The following is a 19,533-nucleotide window of genomic DNA, read 5'->3' on the forward strand; positions in this document are numbered from 1 at the left end:
AAAAGAAAAAGAAAGCCAGGTGTAGGGAGTCGGCGGTAGTGCAGCAGGTTCAGCGCAGGTGGCACAAAGCGCAAGGACTGGTGTAAGGATCCTGGTTCGAGCCCCCAGCTCCCCACCTGCAGGGGAGTTGCTTCACAAGTGGTGAAGCAGATCTGCAGGTGTCTATCTTTCTCTCCCGGTCTTCCCCTCCTCTTTCCATTTCTCTCTGTCCTATCCAACAACGACCACAACAAGAATAACTACAACAATAAAACAAGGGCAACAAAAGGTAATAAACAAATATTTTTTTAAAAAAGAAAGCCAGGTGTAGGGCCCAATACTGTATGTTATAATAAACCCACAAAATGATTCTTACTAAAATGAGAGCTACCAGAATGGATGATTTCTAGGTTCTTTTTTTTTTTTTTTTTTAGAATTATAGTTAATTAAAACATTTAATTTGAAACATTGCCTGTGATTTTGAGGCCCATTTTTCTGTCCACAGACACCTGCCAGAGCAGGTCCATTGGCTCCATGTCTCTTTGAACATCTCCACCATGCTATCAGCCTGGGGAGCTCCTGGTGGCCTTAGTATCAAACAAGAGGTCCCAAGGACACTGGTGATTCCATTATCTAATGCTGGGCCCTCTAAATTCCTACATATGCAATTGTTACTGTCTGCACATATTGGGAAAATTATATAAGTAGTCATACATCTTGGGTGTGTTCTGAAATTTCACAACAAACATACAGACTACATGCAGTGCTGTTCTTGGGCTCATGATCTGGAATGTGCCTCAGTCTCATGCTGTCAGACACAGTCTTCAGGTCCTGCCCATGTACATAAATCACCTTTGATTCAAAAAGGCTAAAGCGAGTTTCAGCAAGATCAACAATATTGTTTATTGACCTAAAAGTTGTGTACAGAGTATTTAACTTGTGAAATTACACTAGCTGTACACTTTTGGTCTGTGTGTCTTTAACTGAAAATAAATCAGCACAGAAATTAGAAATGGCTGAGTCAAATATTTCTAGGTTCTTTGCAATTCTAAAGTTTAATGTACCTCGAATGTTCATATTGTTTGCTAGAATTTGTCAAGACCACCAACATAACTGAGAGTAGAGAGATGCCTCAGTGGTAAAACAGTGGATTTGCACTCATGAGGCCATGGGTTCTAACTCCAGCACTTCATAGAATGTGAAACATTCCTTGTGAAAGAAAAAGGCAATGGTGGGGTTCTGCACAAGGCCCTGAGTTTGATTCCTGGCACATTTAAAACTTAAAATGGCATAAACAAATAAAGTGTCATAAATGATGGAGCAGTGATTTTTTTCTTTCATATAAAAATGAAAAAATCTTTTTTTTTCCTTTGGGAAGTTTTTGGCTACTGCTTTTAATTTTTTTTTGTACTTATGTATATTATTACTACTACTGCTACCAGGGTGCCTTCTGTTCCAGGCAGACGTTCCTGCCTTTTCTGATACAGAAACATGGAAGGGAGAGAGGGAGAGAGAGACCAGCAACACTATTCCACCACTGTGAGCCTTCCCTGCTGTAGACAGGGATGGGGGCGGGTGGTGTTTAAACCTGGGTTTCCATACATGGTAACATGTGCTCCACCACCTGGACCCTAAATTTCTTCATTCACTATAGGTTTTTTTCAGATTTTTGTTACTAGAATATACTGTATAGGCATTAAGTCTATACAATACTTGAACAAGGTCATTATAGGAGTAATGGTTAAATGGAACTGAAGTGATAGAAATCATTTAGGTATCACTGCACTAATAACAGAAATGGGGGAAGTAAAAAGAATATATTCTGGAGAATCTTGAGTTTAATCATGAGTTTACATCTTTTTTTTTTTTCCTCTTGGGTTATTGCTGGGGCTCGGTGCCTGCACCATGAATCCACTGATCCTGGAGGCCATTTTTTCCCCCTTTGTTGCCCTTGTTGTTTTATCACTGTTGTGGTTATTATTATTGTTGTTGTTGCTGTCATTGTTGGATACGACAGAGAGAAATTGAGAGAGGAGGGGAGACAGAGAAGGGGAGAGAAAGACACCTGCAGACCTGCTTTACCACCTGTGAAGCAACTCCCCTATAGGTGGGGAGCTGGGGGCTCAAACTGGGATCCTTACATCAATCCTTGCGCCTCACGCCATGCGCGCTTAACCCAGTGTGCTACCGCCCGACTCCCATGAGTTTACATCTTGAGTTTGATCCTGAGGCATCAAAATAATTCTTTTAAAAGGCAGTTTTAGGCACTTCATGTGGTAGAATTGATAATTACAGAGTAATTTGTAGGTAGCCATACAAAGCATTAAGCAGAAATAAAACACAATTTTAAATGAATCTCAAGATTTCCTGGGACAGAGAAGGGCTGCATTTCCTTGGGAAATTGAGGGCACAGGGTGGGCAGAAATGTGGATCATTTTCCTGCCTATGTTTGTATAATCACAAACTTAAATTTGTAGTTTTTTTAGCTACTGGTCAGCAGACTGAGTCAGAACCAGCTGTGTGCTTGAAGTTAAGTGCAGGCTGAAGTTTTCAAACATGGGGTGAAGTACCTGCCCCAAGTTTTGCATGGGAATTATCCTTGTTCCAAACTGGTTTCCAGAACTTTGGGGGCAGAACTGCTGTTCTGGGTTCTCTCTCTAAGCTTTCCTTTAAAAAGCCAAAAAGTGAACAGAAACAAAGGGAATGGTGGTTTTGAGGAAAATAGTTCGTTTAAACAAGTCAAAGAAGGCTGGGCTGTGACTCAGTTGAGAATGTATTACCATGCTCCAGGATCCGGGTTCAAGCCCCTGGTAGAAGTTTCAAGAGTGCAACAATGGTGCTAAAAATATTTTTCTCTCTCCCTCTCTGTCTCCTCTCCCCTCTCATTTTCTCTCTCCTATCAAATTTGATAATAATAATAAATAAGGAGGTGAAAAAAGGGAACTTGTAATTGTAAGCTGGAGGCAGCATACTGGGTAAATGGGGGGAAAGCCAGCCACTGAGAAACCCCACTGCATGGGGGAAGATATGATGCTGTGGTGTGTCTCCATGACTGGCTCAGATGTATACACTCAAGGGCTGGGATAAAAGCACACGTTGCCAATTAAAGTCCTAAAACCTGAGCTAGAAAACTTTTCTGAGGTCCTTGGATTTCTACTTCTCTAACTGGGAAGTTCTGTTGGTTGGTTGTAGAACCGGTCCAGTATAATCACATCTCTCCTCTTAGGCTGCAACTTTGTAGAAATGAGTCCCCCAGGCTCATCTGGACTGCTTCTGGCTTGTGCCCCTCACTTCCATATCCCCCTTCCCATAATAATAAAATGAATCTTAAAAAAAAAAAGTGGTCAAAAACTTTGGAAGTTGATGGAATTATGCCATTTCTCTGCATTTTTTATAATTATAAAATTAGAGCCATAAGAACAAGTTCTTTTTTAATTTTTTAAAATTTATTAGATATATATAGAGAGAAAAATTGAGAGGAAGGGGGAGACGGAGAGGGAGAGAGACAGAGACACCTGTAGCACTGCTTTACCACTTGTGAAACCTTCCACCTGTAAGTAGGGACCAGGGGCTTGAACCTGGGTCCTTGTGCACTGTAATGTGTGTGTTTAACCAGGTGCGCCACCACCTGGCAAGAACCAGTTCTTAAAAGGATGACTAAAAACTTGCTACATATAATTTTTGTGCTGAAAGGATACTTTAATCTTTCCTTATCTACTTTCTGGCCTCTTCTCACACCCATTTCTCCCAGCTACACTAGTCCCTGCCCCTTTCATGGTCCTCTATGGGATTCACTTAAAAGCTGAATAAGGGCAAGAGACTGCATACTTTAATGATGACTCTTTAGTCACTATCAGGCCACCCCATCAGCTGGGGCCCTAGTCGGGGTGTCCTGAGATCCTCAAACAGACATGATGGGCCTAGACCTCAAATAAATCTCTCTCCCCATTGTTACTGGTCATCTCTATCAGGAACAACACAATAGACCCTTCTGTGGGCCACCATAGGACCTTGCCCCGAACATGGATCAACAATGGTAGAGAATGTTCCATCCTCTGAAGGGAGGCTGGACAGTATACTCTATGTTACACCTGAGGAAGATGGGTTCTGAAATTGGGGCAGCTTGGAACGTTACTACTCATGACCACAGAATGTGAGCCCAGATCTACAGGGATGCAGAGGTCACATAGGCTTCTAAGCTAAATATGGGCCCCAGATCAGATCAAATGGATGGCGTTTACAGTCAACAATATTTATACACCTTTTCCATAAAAGAGTAGGGAGCTATTCTCTTCCCTGATCCAGCTTTCTGGTCATTCTGCCAGCCATGACATCATCTCCCCAGACAATAACTAGGATCCACCTGCATAGCAGATGTCAGGCTCAGGAAAAAGAGAAAAAGAAAAAACTAGTATAGTCATGGGCCCTTTGGAATATAACTAAAATAGGACTACTAACTATCTACAAAATGGAGGAACACCCACCCCCCCAACTCTTCATCTGCACTATTCCAGCCTTTAGGTTCATGATTAGTCAACAATTTGTTTGGCTCTATATGTTAACTCTTTTTTCAGCCACCAGGTTCCAGATGCTAACATGATGCCAACCAGATTTCCCTGGGCATTTGACCCCACCAATGTGTCCTGGAGCCCCGCTTCCCCAGAGCTCTGCCCCACGAGGGAAAGAGAGAGACAGGCTGGGAATATGGTTCAACCTGCCAATGCCCATGTTAGCAGGGAAGCAATTACAGAAGCCAGACCTTCCACTTTCTGTACTCCATAATGACCTTGGGTTCATACTCCCAGAGGAATAAAGAACAGGAAACAGGGGAGGGGATGGGATACGGAGTTCTGGTGGTGGAAATTGTGTGGAGCTGTACCCCTCTTATCCTATGGTTTTTGTCAGTGCTTCCTTTTAATAAATAAAAATTAAGAAAAAAAATGAGATTGCTTATCCATCCCACTTCTAAGCACCAAATCTAAAAGAAAAGGAATTGTATAGTATGACTTTGAAATAAAATGGAAAATATTACCAAAGACTTTAGAACTCTACCTCAAGTATGAATCACTTCTAGCTTTTTTTTTTTTAATGTCTCTCAAATATAAGGAAAAAAACACTCATAGGTGCTAATCTGGCATGGAACTTTGGAGAAATGCTTCAATGTATTGGAAGTAAAAGTTTAACTCTTGCATTAAAGTATTCCTCAGTATACTTTCAAAAAATTCACATTCAAGATGTTGATAGTACCACCATTTGCTACCATATAGATAGCTGTGCTGATTTATCTTAAAGGAAAGTTGCAGTGACAGATGCTGAGGTATTTCGAAATTCTGAATAATTTATTAACAGAAAATTTACAGTCATAATTTTTGTTCCAAATTAATAAAAATGAATATTTTACAGTATCTGACATCTAATTTTTTAAAAAGTAGCAATGAGGGAATAAATATAAACTCTTACCACTTGGCAATACCATGACTGGTTCTGTAAATCGTTGTTCATCTGTTGAAGGCAGGTTTAGGGAGATGATTAACACCATTCCCAGACTGGTTCCAACAAATAAACAAGGGGAGATAGTAGAGTCATTTTTTCGAGCAAAGGACTCCATGAAGTACAGTGCTGTAATTGCTTCTTTAGAATCTTTGTCAATACTGGAAATGCTAGAGCTTCTAGAACGATTATAGGAATTTTCACGGCTTTCTATGGGAATTAAAAAAAAAAGTTAGAATATTTCTAGTACAAATGAAGTCAGACTTAATATTTGAAAAACACAATTAGGAAGAATTCGACTATTTGTTTATTGATCTGAAAGGCAGTTTTTCCCAGCTCACTGCTTATTTTGAAGACAGACTAAAGTCCTGAAATAAAAGTCATAAACTTAGGCATACAGAACTGGATCCAGAATTTGGGTCTCCAGAGTTTCAGTAGATTATTTTTCCCTTTTTACATTGATTATATAGGATTTCTCTAATTTAGAGAAAAAAAATCAGTCTAAGTGAGTCAAGGTTACCGTTTTAATTATATATATCCCCCATACAACTGGTGGAAGTATTCATTATGATTCCTTGGCAATTTCCACTTACTGATACATGACTACTTACCTGAAGGGTCATAGACATTCTTTGGTAAATACATTCCCCTAACACAATTTTTTGGTTTTCCTATATATGGTGTAATTATTGAAGAAAATATGCTGAGGCCTGACTCTACTCTCATGGAAAGAACTTATCTCACTGATAAGAGGATATGCTGGAAACAAACAGGCCCCTCACCCATATAAGAATGGATCATAAATCTAAGACCACCAAGCCTTCCCATGCTACTGAAAATAGTCTTGAGGCAATCCTATATAAGGCCCACCAGCCTGTCCCAGGGTGGGATCCTAAGCTTCTCTCTCTCACTTCCTAGCCTGGGCTTCTCAAGCTCTCCCTGGCAGGTGTTCTCCCTCCCCGCACCCAACATTAAAACATTCCTTTGTCTGCACACCTGACTATTATCTCATTTGTGTCTCATATTTCTTTTTTTAAATTTTATATTTTTAAAAAGGAAACATTGACAAAACCATAGGATAAGAGGGGTACAGCTTTGCACAATTCCTACCACCAGAATTCTGTATACCATTGCCTCTCCTGATAGCTTTCCTATTCTTTAACCCTCTGGGAGTAAGGACCCAAGATCATTATGGGGTATAGAAGGTTGAAGGTCTGGCTTCTGTAATTGCTTCCCCCGATGAACATGGGCGTTAGCAGGTTGATCCATACTCCCAGCCTGTCTCTCTCTTTCCCTAGGAGGGAAGGGCTCTGGGGAAGCGGAGCTGTAAAAGTTGGTTTATACCAAGGCTAAAGATTAAAGGTTATCACCTTGAAGTAGCTTCAAACTTCCCACTTCTAATCCAAATTCAGTCTCTACTTAGCGGAGGACCTGATAAGAAGTACAATATGTAACCTCACTGATAGTGGAAATCTTTATTGGGCTTTTTAAAAAAAGATTTTATTTACTTATGAGAAAGATAGGAGCAGAGAGAAAGAACCAGACATCACTCTGGCACATATGCTGCCAGGGATCAAACTCAGGATCTCATGTTTGAGAGTCCAAAGCATTATCACTGCACCACCTCCTGGACCACACCTTTATTGGGCTTTAACCCACTTAAAGGAAAAATAGTTTTAGGTTCTGCTCACCAATACTTGGACATAATTATACTGCTGCAAGTATAAACTCAGTCAAATATTAGGGAAGCTTCGTCTTATAATTACTCTACAGTGTAAACTCCTAATATTTTCTCTACTGCTTTTCCACTCCTTTTCCACTTGATGGGTACAAGTGTAGCTCATAGTGATTTTTATAAAAGACTAAAAGCTCCTTAGACCATTCTACTTTTAGAACACGAAACATACTATTTCTACTTTCCCTGTATTGATCTCTCAACAAGTTTATAAAATGTATTTGTAAGAGGGTTTTGATACAGGAGGAAGCTTGGATATAATCTACATGTTTTATAGATTTAGAGACAGAAATGTAAGGTTACTTGTCTAGAATCTATCACAGGCTAGAGGCAGAAATGTCTTAACATTCAGTCCAGTGGTAGAGTGCTACTTCTTTTAGAACCTAAATATTTTGCTTCTGTTATAAATGGTCCTAGTTAACATTTCCAAAATTTTTCCTTTGATAACTCAAGGTTACCATTCATAGACAATAGTGAGAGAGATGACATTTGTACATCCATGGACTGTATTTAGTACTTCATAATATTAAACAAATATACATTTTATTTTTAAAAACTTTGGCTAATAATTGAGAGGATTATTTTTATCAGCTCTGTTTCTTAATATTTAATTATTACAACACTGTTAAACTATGATTTATGGTGATTGAACTGGGTGGGGACTTTGGAGCCTCAGGCCTAAGTATTTTTGCATACTGTTATGCTATCTCCCTGCTGGAGGGATATTAAAAAGTGAAGATTAGCATTACCATTGCAAATCTTCCTAATGTTCGTTTTCTGTTTTTCTTTCTATCTCTCCCCCCCAGTTATCAGCAAGACAGCAGCAGCAAAGCTGTAAGATTTCCTTTTTGCCTCTGGCCATTTCACTCTTGTGCTTTTTCCTCTGTCCTCATTCCCTAAATAGGCAAGTAATCATTTTTAAAACATGAAGATTCCAATCTTCAGAATTTACCATATTTTTGAGGAAGTACAGCTGCAGAACTTTACATAACTACCCACAGATAGAAATACCAGAGGTATCTTGATACTGGGAGAATGGACAGGTGTTCCTTTGTACAAAGAAAGTGAGTCAGTCAATTATTTAGGTTTAGAGGTGAAAGAGGTATCCTGAGGATGGATTTGGAGTCATAGTCATAGTCCTGTTAGGATGTCAGCTACTCAATGCCTCAAGTTGATTATAGTTTTCTTTTTGACATCTGACCTAAGAAAAATTGGTATGTTATTAACCTACCTTCTGTTGTGACTGGTAATGAAATTTCCATGCAAGCAGCAGACTGTGCTTTTCGGAATGGTGGTCTACCAGGACCCCAGCGATTTACTTTGGAAACATCAGCACTAGAAAGACGTTTTCCAGAACCGCAGCTCTGAGAAGTGGGACTTGTACAGTGTCCATTTACATGATCTGCACCAGGAGGAGGGAAGGTGGTATAAGTATTGTCAGTGAATCTTAATATAATGGAATTCCAAGTGTGTAGATTGATAGAGGAAAAAAACATTTCTATTTTTAATGAACATATAAGAATAACCAAGTCTTTCATATTTTAAGATTCAGACAGTTTCAGAAGGTAGTCAAGAAGTTTCACAAAATACATTGTAATATTCATTAATTGTTGTTGATGATGATGTGGCTTCTACCATCCCAAGCTGTTATAGATAGAGATAGACAGAGAAGAAGGGAAAGATATCACAGGACTAAAATTTCCTCCTGTGGAGTGGGGACCAGGTTTGAAACTGGGTCATGTGCATGATAAAGCAGGTGTACTCTGCAGATGAGCTGTCTTACAGACCCCCCAAATGGTTTCTTTTTAAATCTTTTAAAAAATATTTATTTATTTTATTTATACCCTTTTGTTGCCCTTGTTGTTGTATTGTAGTTATTATTGTTGTTCTTATTGATGTAATCGTTGTTGGATAGGACAGAGAGAAATGGAGAGAGGAGAGGAAGACAGAGAGGGGGAGAGAAAGACACCTGCAGACCTGCTTCACCGCTTGTGAGGCGACTCCTCTGCAGGTGGGAAGTCGGGGGCTTGAACCGGGATCCTTACACTAGTCCTTGCGCTTTGCTCTACATGCGCTTAACTCCCTGCACTACTGCCCGACTCCCCCAAAATGGTTTTAATTGCCACTGGAGACTTTTGCTGTACTTTATATTTGCACAATTCTACTGGGAAGACTTTTTCTCTTTCAGATTAGAACAGGAGAGAGAGAGAAGAGAAACCACATCACCACCCCACTACTAATTAAGCTTCTACTACTAGTTACGCAGGTGTTTTTTGAAATTTTTTTATTACCTTTATTTATTGGATAGAGACAGCCAGAAATTGAGAGGGAAAGGAGAGAGAGAGAGAGACACCTGAAGCTCTGCTTCACCACTTGCAAAGCTTTCCTCTTGCATATGGGGACTGAGGACTCGAACCTGGGTCTTTGTACACTATAACGTGTGCACTCAACCAGGTGTGACACCTCCCGGTCCCATGCAAGGTATTTTTATGTGGCTCTGGGATTCAAACCTGAGTCCTCTCTCATAGTAAGGTAAGTGCTATACTGGGTCATCTCCCAGTCATTAAAATTTTTATTAGCTAACGTTTAAATTTTATTCTACATGCGATAATGTATCCTATCATTTAATGGCAAAACAGATTATGGTATTGAACTTTCACCCACTTATTTTTTTATTTTACTTTAGTTGTTAGAGACAGAGAAAGTGAGAAGAGAGGGGGAGATAGAGAGGGAGATAGAGAGACACCTGCAGCCCTGCTTTACCACTCGTGAAGCTTCCCTCCTGCAGGTAGGGACCAGGGGCTTGAACCTGGGTCCTGGTGCATTTAATGTGGTGCCTTCATCCATTTATTTATTTATCTTAAAGACAGAGACACAGAGGAAGAGAGTGAGAGAGACCACAGAACCAAAGTTTCTTTCATTAGTGGGTGTTAGGATCAAACCTGGGCATACATGGCACAGTAGCACACTATCCAAGTGAGCTATTTCACCGGCCCTGTTGCATAATTTCAACATACACCTATTTAAGTTTTGGAAGCACTTAGTGTATTGGAAATAATGGTGATTTTTGATTTTGGACTATACACTCAAGAGATAATCTGGGCTCAAATCTTACTTCTACTTGTCAAATTACTGAAGACAGCCCTTTGGTTTATTTTTTTCTATAAATTGGGAATATTGTCTACCTCATGGATTTTTTTTGTGGGAACATATATGTGAAATGCCAGAGCACTTCCTATTCTGGGAAATTCTGGACAAAAAATAATCTTGCTTCAGAGTATTAAGTTATTATAAAGTATATTTTGCCTTACCTGAGACAGTGTTATTTATTTAGAGCTTGAGAGTTTAACTCTTTTGTTGGAACTTTATTTTTTTTTTTATCTTATTTTATTTTTGCCTCCAGGGTTATTGCTGACTGGGTGCCTGCACTATGAATCTACTGGAGGATATTTTTTCCTTTTGTTGCCTTTGTTGTTTATCATTGTTATCGTTGTTGTTGTTGGACAGGACAGTGAGAAATCAAAAGAGGAGGGAAGACAGAGAAGGGAGAGAAAGACACCTGCAGACCTGTTTCACCGCCTGTGAAAAGACCCCCCCTGCAGGTGGGGCTTGAACTGGGATCTTTACACTGATCTTGGTGCTTCATGCCACGTGCGCTTAACCTGCTTTACCACCACTGAGCCTCCTTTTACTGTAATTTTAAATTCTGTAAATGATGACACTAAAATGCCTTCTCATTTTCCTTAATGTTAACAAATTATGTCTGAAATATTACCTCACAGTTCTGCAATGTTTGAAATGGAATTTGCATGTTTAAATATTTATTTTATTTCACATGAGAGAGGAGGGGGGACTCAGAACATGATTTGTGATGTCTTTATTTAAACGGAGAGCCTCAGGCATGCAAATCTTCTCTATTAGTTAAATGTCTTTAAAAATTTTTATTATCTTTATTGTATAGATACAGCCAGAAATTGAGAGGGAAGGTGGTGACAGGGAGAGAGACAGAGACATCTGCAGTCAGCCCTGCTTCATCATTCATGAAGCTTTCTCCCTGCAGGTGGGGACCAGGGGCTTGAACCCATTGTAATATGTGCACTCAGTCACCACCATCCAGCCCCTACTAATGATATTTCCAAGAGTACTGGAATGTATTTTAAAATGTGCTTCTTTGGTTGATGGTGAGAAAAATAGGCTGTGAGGCCTTGTTGAGTTTTATCCCTGATACTACATATGCTAAAACTGAGCAATATTCTGGTCTGGCTCATAAAAATCTATTTTTTAATGTGCTTTAAAAATATTTATTCATTAACATGGGAAAGAGAGGCAGAGACAGAACTAGAACATCACTCTGGTACTTGAACTGTCAGGGATTGAATTTGGGGACCTCATGCCTGAATGCAGCCTTTATCCACATGGCCACCTCTCAGGAGCTAGGAGTGCTTTTGGGGGCTGGAGAGCTAGCTCACTGGGATGTATTTAGTGGCACCTGTGTTTGGTATGCAAATATTTATTAATGTTATATCCTGTTTTTGGATATAACCTGTTACCTTTATATAACAATCTTCTTTTATTACAATCTCCATCTTGAAATCTGTAAGTATTCCAGGTCTCTCTTTCCATTTTTTAAAAAAAATGTCTTTATTGAATAGAGACAACCAGAAAAGGAGAGAGAGAGGAAGAGAGACAGACACCTGCAATACTGCTTCACCACTTACAAAGCTTTCCCCCAGCAGGTGGGAAACCAGGGTCTTGAAACTGGGGTTTTGAACCTGGGTCCTTGCACATTATAACATTTGTGCTCAGCCAGGTGAACCACCACCCAGACCCTCCTCCCCCCATTTTCACAGAATCCTTTTTTGATCTCTTCCTTTTCAGTTTGTGTGTATACTTAAAACTGAAGTGAATCTCTGAAGCAGAATATAATTGAGAATTTTCCCCACTTACTCTGTCACATTTTTTTTTACTAGAGAATTTAGTTCATTTACATTTAAAGTAACTCTAGATAGGGATGAAAATTTTGCCATTTTATTAGTTATTTGCTGGTTGTTTAGTAATTCCTGTACCTTTGTTCCCTCTGTAAGTGTAATTTCATGCTTTCTGTAGTGAGTGGTATGTTAAATTATTTTTTCTTTTATGCATCTGCTATGCTTTTGTTCTGTGGTTACTATGAAGTTTATATAAAACATTACTTATGCTGTTTAAAGCTTAAAGTATTTAAAAATATATATGACATTGTATTTACTTTAGGTGTACAAATACATTGGGTTATAAACAAGTATATTTATAATTACAAATTCTGAAGCTCTACATTTTTATACTTCTCATATTTTGTGCCTTTACTCAATTTACATGTTTATTTTGTATACTCATTAAGAAGCTATTATTTATTTTACTGCTCTTTTAACAAAGGATTTCTTTCATAAAAAAAAAAAGGGAGAAAAAGGGTCCTCTGGCATACATGCAAGTCCTATGCTCCTGACCACTACTTTTTTTCTTTTTGCCACCAGGGTTATCACTGGGGATTGGAGCCTACAGAATGAATCCACCACTCCCAGCAACTATTTTTCTTTTTCTTTTTAATTTGATAGGACAATTGGGACAGAGAGAGGGAGAGAGGGGCCTACAGTACTTTTTCATGGCTTGTGAAGTTTCCCCACTGCAGCTGGGGTCTGGAAGCTTGTATTTCTGTCTTTTGACCTTCATTCTGGATTTAAAAGTGATTAACTAACCTCTATTACAACATTAGATTTAATTGTACTTTTATTTTTTTATTATTTCGCACTCTTCTGCTTGCTTAAACTTATCTCTCAGCATGTATTAAAGACAGAGATCAAGTAGTGATGAACTTCACTTTATCCTGTCTGGGAAACTTTCAGTTTTGAAGGGATATGCTGTCAGATAGAATACTCTTGATTTTGTTAGTATTATTTTTTTTCTCCTTTCAGTACTTAAAAGTATCATATTGCTTTTTTTTTTTTTCCTGTTATTTCTTGTTGAATCTGAAAGTCATATCGGGGCACTATGATATGTACCAACTTGCATTTCTCTTGATTTCAGCACTCCTTAAATTTTGAACTTTTGGTCTGTCTTGATATAGGTTTCTTTAAAAAATATACATGTTTTTGAAGAAATGTTGTTTTAAAGAGTATAAACGTTTTTGAAGTATGATTTCATACCTCTTCAAGAATTTATTTTTTTTATCAGAGCACTGTGCTTAGCTCTGACTTAATGGTGGTACAGGGGATTGAACTTGGGACCTTAGAGCCTCAGTCACGATAATCTGTTTGCATAACCATTATTCTATCTCACCTGACTGATCCATCTATATTTTATGTTTAAATTTACTAGTGAAGCAGACCCCCCAGCAGTGGGGGAGCAAAGCAGAGGCTCCAACCAGCCCTTGTATACTTTACCAAGAGCACCACCACCCAGCCCTCACTCACCATTGCTAAAAGCAGTTCGTTGTTGAACTTCAGGAGTTCTCAGTATTTTAAGATAAGATATCTTAAGATATCTGGTCTCTTGTCAGATTATAATTATAAATTGCTGGGAGCCAAGGCCTTAGCTAAGACTCTCATATAGCCGGTGAGAGGACATTCCGACCATTGGAACTGAGATTACCATCTAGCTGTTTGGAAAGTTGCTCACCCACCTCCCTCCCCCATTACCTTAGCAGAACTTCCTCCTTGTTTGTGCTTATATTGTGGCTGCAAAATAAAATTTTCAGAGCTTGATCAGACCTCCTGTCTTGCTTTCGTTCTTCATGTCTCTTGTCCTTTCCATTCTCTCGCCCCCTACCCTAGGTTTCCGTCGATAACCCCGCAGACCGGGGCAATAAATATTTTCTCAGTAGACTTCACTTTCATAGTAATATCCTCTGTTATGCAAAGTTTTAAGTTTTGATGTTCATGTTACTATTTTTTTCCTTTATACTTTTTCTTTTGTATTTATATCTAAGGATTTACTATCAGATTCAATGTCATGAAGATATTCCACTGTGTTTTTCCTAGGACTTTATAGTGCTTTTTTTCCAGATTCTTTTTTTAAATATACATTTTATTTATTTACTAGAGATAGAGAAAAACTGAGAAGGGAGGGAGGATGCAGAGTGAAAGAGTCAGAGAGCCTACAGTCCTGCTTCATGACTTCAACCCTGCAGGTAGGGACCAGGTGCTTGAACACTGGTCCTTGCACACTGTAATATGTACGCTTAACCAGGGCCAAGGCTTTATCGTTCTAACTTCTTCTTAGGTTTTTTTTTTTTTTTTTTTTTTTGCAGTTTCTTTTTTTTTTTTTAACAGTTATTTGCAGTTTCTTTAAAGTGTTTATCTTTTAAATTTTATTGGGGGTCGTCAATGGCTTTACAGCTCCTAAAGTTAAGTCATTTATCTGTTTTAAAAAAAAATTTATTTATAAAAGGGAAACATTGACCAAACCATAGGATAAGAGTGGTAGAACTCCACACAGTTCCCACCACCAGCTCTCCATATCCCCTCCCCTCTCCTGATAGATTTCCTATTCTTTAACCCTCTGGGAGTGTGGACCCAAGGTCATTGTGGGATACAGAAGGTGGAAGGTCAGGCTTCTGTAATTGCTTCCCTGCTGAGCTGAACATGGGCGTTGACAGGTCGATCCATACTCCCAGCCTGCCTCTCTCTTTCCCTAGTAGGGTGGGGATCTGGGGAAGCAGAGCTCCAGGACATATTGGTGGGGTCGTCTGTCTCCTTTATCTGTTTTTTTATGCATAGTTTATCTCCAACTTATTGTATATTTTTGGATATTTAGTTTTCTCAGTGTTGTTTGTTGAATAATTTACATTACTCATAGAATTGATCTGGAGGGAGCCAGGAGGTGGTGCAGTGGGTTAAGCGCACATGGCAGAAATCGCACCACCTGTTAGGTGGTTCTCTCATAAGCGGCAAAGCAGGTATGCAGGTGTCTGTCTTTCTCCACCCCCTTTGTGTTCCCCTCCTCTCTTGATTTCTTTCTGTTCTATCCAACAACAATGACAGCAATAACAATAACAATAACAACGATGACGATAAACAAGGGCAATAAAAGGGGGAAATTAAAATAAATTAAATTTAATTAAATTAAAAAAAAGAATTGATCTGGAAACTTTTTGAAAAAAACAGTTATAGATGCATGGTTTTATTTCTAAATTCTCAACTCTATTCTACAGGCCCTTTTTTTTTTAATATTTATTTTATTTATTTATTCCCTTTGTTGTCCTTGTTGTTTTATTGTTGTAGTTATTATTGTTGTTGTCATTGTTGGATAGGACAGAGAGAAATGGAGAGAGGAGGGGAAGACAGAGAGGAGGAGAGAAAGATAGACACCTGCAGACCTGCTTCACCGCCTGTGAAGCTACTCCCCTGCAGGTGGGGAGCCGGGGCTCGAACCGGGATCCTTATGCGCCACATGTGCTTAACCCGCTGTGCTACAGCCCGACTCCCTCTACAGGCCCTTTGTATCTTTATGCTGGAACCACACTTATTTAGATGATGGTACTTATGCTAGAAGTTTTGCAATGGCAAAATCTGAGTCTTCTAACTTACCTTTTGCAATACAGTTTTGGGTATTCTTGTTTTGACATTTTCATGTGAATTTTAGGGAGCTTATCCACTTTGCAAATTAAGTTTATTGGTATTTTGGTAGGGACTAAACTGAATCTGTTAGATTGTTTTGGGTAGTATACATAGTCACTTTATTATTTTGGAAACTTGTATATGGGACTTTAAGCATTTATTTTTCAAAAAAATTCACATGTACATTGAAATGTGAGTAGTTTTTGTGTATTTTTCTTCTACTCTGAAACTGTGCTGAATTTATTACAAGGCCTATTATGTTTATTATTTTGACACTGGGACCTGCACATGCAAAATTCTGTTGTTAGGCCCGCTTTCTTTCTTTCTTTCTTTCTTTCTTTCTTTCTTTCTTTCTTTCTCTCTTTCTTTCTTTCCCTTCCTTCCTTTCTTCCTTAATCTTCCTTCCTTCCGTCCTTCCGTCCTTCCTTCCTTCCTTCCTTCCTTCCTTCCTTCCTTCCTTCCTTCCTTCCTACCTTCCTTTCTTTTTTAAAGAGACATATCACTGCATTGTAGAGCTTCCCATGGTGCTGATACTCCCATATGGTATTGGGGCTTAATCTTGAGATTTGGCAAGTAGTAAGGTGAGATATATCTGGACCTTTACCTATATGCATTAGTTCTACTTAAAATATTAAAATTCTGTTTTATGTAAATTCTTAAAGTGATAAATTCTACGTAAACTTCATAAACTTGTCTTTATTTGTTGGGTAGAAAGGGGAGGGGAGATATATATATATATATATATAGAGAGAGAGAGAGAGAGACAGAGAGACACCTGCAGCACTGCTTTACTGCTTGCAAAGCTTTTCCCCAGGGACCAAACCTGGGTCCTTGTGCATTGTAATATGTGCACTTAACCAAGTGCACCACCACCCAGCCCCTAAGTTATCAATTCTAATTGTTTCTTTGCGGATGCTGGAACTTTCCATATGCAGAATTGTGCTATGTGTAAATACGTTTTTTACTCTTGATATTTTTCCACTTTGGAAATAAATACCTTATGTTCCTTTTGGTCAACACTGGGACTTTACCAATCCAAGCTGACTTTTTTTTTTTTTTTAATGTTCTTTTCACATAGAAAAAAACATACACAAAGAGAAAAAGACACCATAGCATATAAGATTCCTTCGCTGTGGTGGAGGCTGAGCTCAAATCTGGGCAGAGTACACAGGAGGCCAGGGACACTATCCAGGTGATGTATGTTACTAACTCATGTCTATTTTTTCCTGGCTGGAAACTCCTGTATAATTAGAATAGAATTATTGAAAATGAATATCTTTGTACTGTTCTGGATTTTATTTTTTTGGGGGGGAGGGGCACCAGAAGTATGGCCAAGGCTTCATACCTGGTGAACTTTTTCTTTTAGCTAGAGGGTAAGAGATCAAGAGGGAGACAAAAAAGGAGAGATACTGTACTCCCATGTGGTGGCTGTGGCTTGAACCCAAGTCCTAGTGTGTGATAAAGTGTACATTCTAGTGGGTGGACCATCACCTGGCTCCCTGGATTATGGCTCAGACATGTAAGTCCTCTGTCAGCTTGAGCTCTTCCCTAAGTATGTAATTTTTTACTATGTGGTTGAATTCACCAGTGAAGTTCTCTTATCCTGAACATACAGTTGTGTAAAGTATTATATTCCTTTTTATATCTGTAAGGTTGATAATAATGTTCCCACTTTCATTTCTAATTTTAGTTATTTGTGTCTTGTGTTTCAGTAAGCCTATTTAAAGGTTTGACAATTTGGTGATCTTTCCAAATAATCAATTTTGGGAGTTGGGCTATTATTGTTTTTCTAGTGTATATTATGTATGTCTCTAATCTTTTTAGTTGTACCTGAACATTGTTTAAGCCATCAGTGTTAGACATGGTGCTATAATGGCTGAAATTCTTTACCTTTTGAGTTATGAAAAATGAAATGAGTGTAATTCTTTTTCCTTTTCCTTTGCTCTAAGTTACCACCAACTAACCAAAAACTTAGCTGGATAATTATAAATGCTTTGTTGGCAACCATAATCTTTTAGGTACCTTCCATTACTCAATTTTAAAATTATATCACTATTTTTATATTGCTGTGAATTTTGTTGTTGTCAAGGCTTTATCAGTCTGGGGTAAACTTTTTCAGATAGAGGGAATCTAGGTTCAGCCAAGTAGATGCAATATCCAGCTGAACTATTTGATTGGCTCTATTATGAAAAATTTTAAATTTACATTCTACTTTTAGAATATTTTCCGCTGTTTAACTCTAGCCATACAAGTCAATGAGTTAAATAATCACTATTTGTCTTTAACTATGGCTTCTCCATGAGCCATTCATTGGTTTGAGATCATTTTATAATAAATGCTTTAAAGGGTTCATGGGGATAGTGTTTCATTTTTGAAGCTCTATGATGCATATATAATAGTATATTCACAATATTCCATATCAGCCCCAAATGTACAGACAAGAATTGAATTCTATAAAATAGATTCATTTTCAGATTTTAAATTTCAAACCTTGTTTATTGAGAAAAGTCAGATTTCTTTTTTCACTAAAGGTAAAGGTGTTAGGTATAAAGCAATTATCCATTAATGTAGCAATTACTTCATAAAATGCTATTTAAGAATTTTTGATTGCCCAAGTGCCCAATGTATGAGCAAATTTTAATTGAAATAACAATGAATTACAACATTGCAGAAGTGTCAGTGTACATTACTGAAATTCAACACTTAACATTAAGTTCACAGCTAACAGTTCAATTCTATCTATCATATAGTTGGCTTCTTCTACTTGATTTATCCTCAGCCTTATCCTCTTTCCTTCTATAATTCCACTATTTGGTTCTGTAATGAAGAATTTTTTTTTCCTCAGCTCATTTGTTAGATTTCTCTATATATCAAATATGAGACAGTGAAGTTCTTCTCTGTCTCCCTAATGACTGTACCAATTATCAGTTCCATCAATAATGTGCAAAGGTTCCATTCACATCCTTTCTAATACTTGTCTCTTGTCTTTTGAGTGATAGCGATTCTCACAGTCATGAGGTGATAGCTACTATTGTTTTGATTTGCATTCTCTAATAAAGAGATTAACATCTTTTCATATGTCTGGCTCCTATGTGTGTATCTGCTTTGGAGAAGTGTCTGTGGAGATTTTAATCAGATTGATTTTGGTTGTTGGGTTTTATGAGTTCTTTATTTTTTGGGTATTTTATGGCTTCAGGTTGTGTACATCCAAGTCCTTATTTTGAATAAATTCTATGTATAGTATTGGATAATAGATTAGTTTCATTCTTTTGGATGTAACTGGCCAGTTTCCCCAACACCATTTATTATAGACTTTCCTAGCTCCATTATATTTTTGGTTCTTTTGCCATGAACTAGATATTTCTGCAAGTGGAAATTGCACAAGTGGTGGAGCAATGCTGAATCTCTAGCTATCTATCTCCCCTTTCCCTCTCGATTTCTGTCTCTATTCAATAAATAAAATGAACAAATAAAAAAATAGATATTTATTTATATGTAGAATAATTTCTGGGTTCTCTGTTGCAGATAATGGGATAACGGGTTTTTATTCCATTCCAATTCTATTTTAATTCTATTGTTTTCTAATGGAGTTTGACATAAGGGAATGTGGGACTAAGTTTTTGATCTCCCTCCCCGCCCAGGGTTGTTTCAACTATTGAGGGAAGTTTGTAGTTCTAAATAAAATTTATGGTATTTTGTCTTATTTGTTGAAGAATGCTATTGAGATTTTGATAGAGA

At 38.1% G+C, this 19,533-nt stretch overlaps 1 protein-coding gene across 2 annotated transcripts in view; it reads right to left on the reverse strand.

Annotated features, from left to right (window-relative positions):
• Positions 1–19,533, reverse strand: part of STXBP5L (syntaxin binding protein 5L) — a 151,250-nt gene that overhangs the window by 14,883 nt on the left and 116,834 nt on the right. For both annotated transcript variants that reach the window (XM_060198282.1, XM_060198281.1), the window contains 2 exons: positions 8,436–8,606; positions 5,440–5,679 (listed from right to left, as the gene is read on the reverse strand). In XM_060198282.1, coding sequence (XP_060054265.1) covers positions 5,440–5,679; positions 8,436–8,606 — 411 coding nt within the window. The remainder of the gene's footprint in view (positions 1–5,439; positions 5,680–8,435; positions 8,607–19,533) is intronic.

The sequence above is a fragment of the Erinaceus europaeus genome, chromosome 9 (genome assembly GCF_950295315.1).
Source record: "Erinaceus europaeus chromosome 9, mEriEur2.1, whole genome shotgun sequence".
Lineage (NCBI taxonomy): Eukaryota > Metazoa > Chordata > Mammalia > Eulipotyphla > Erinaceidae > Erinaceus > Erinaceus europaeus.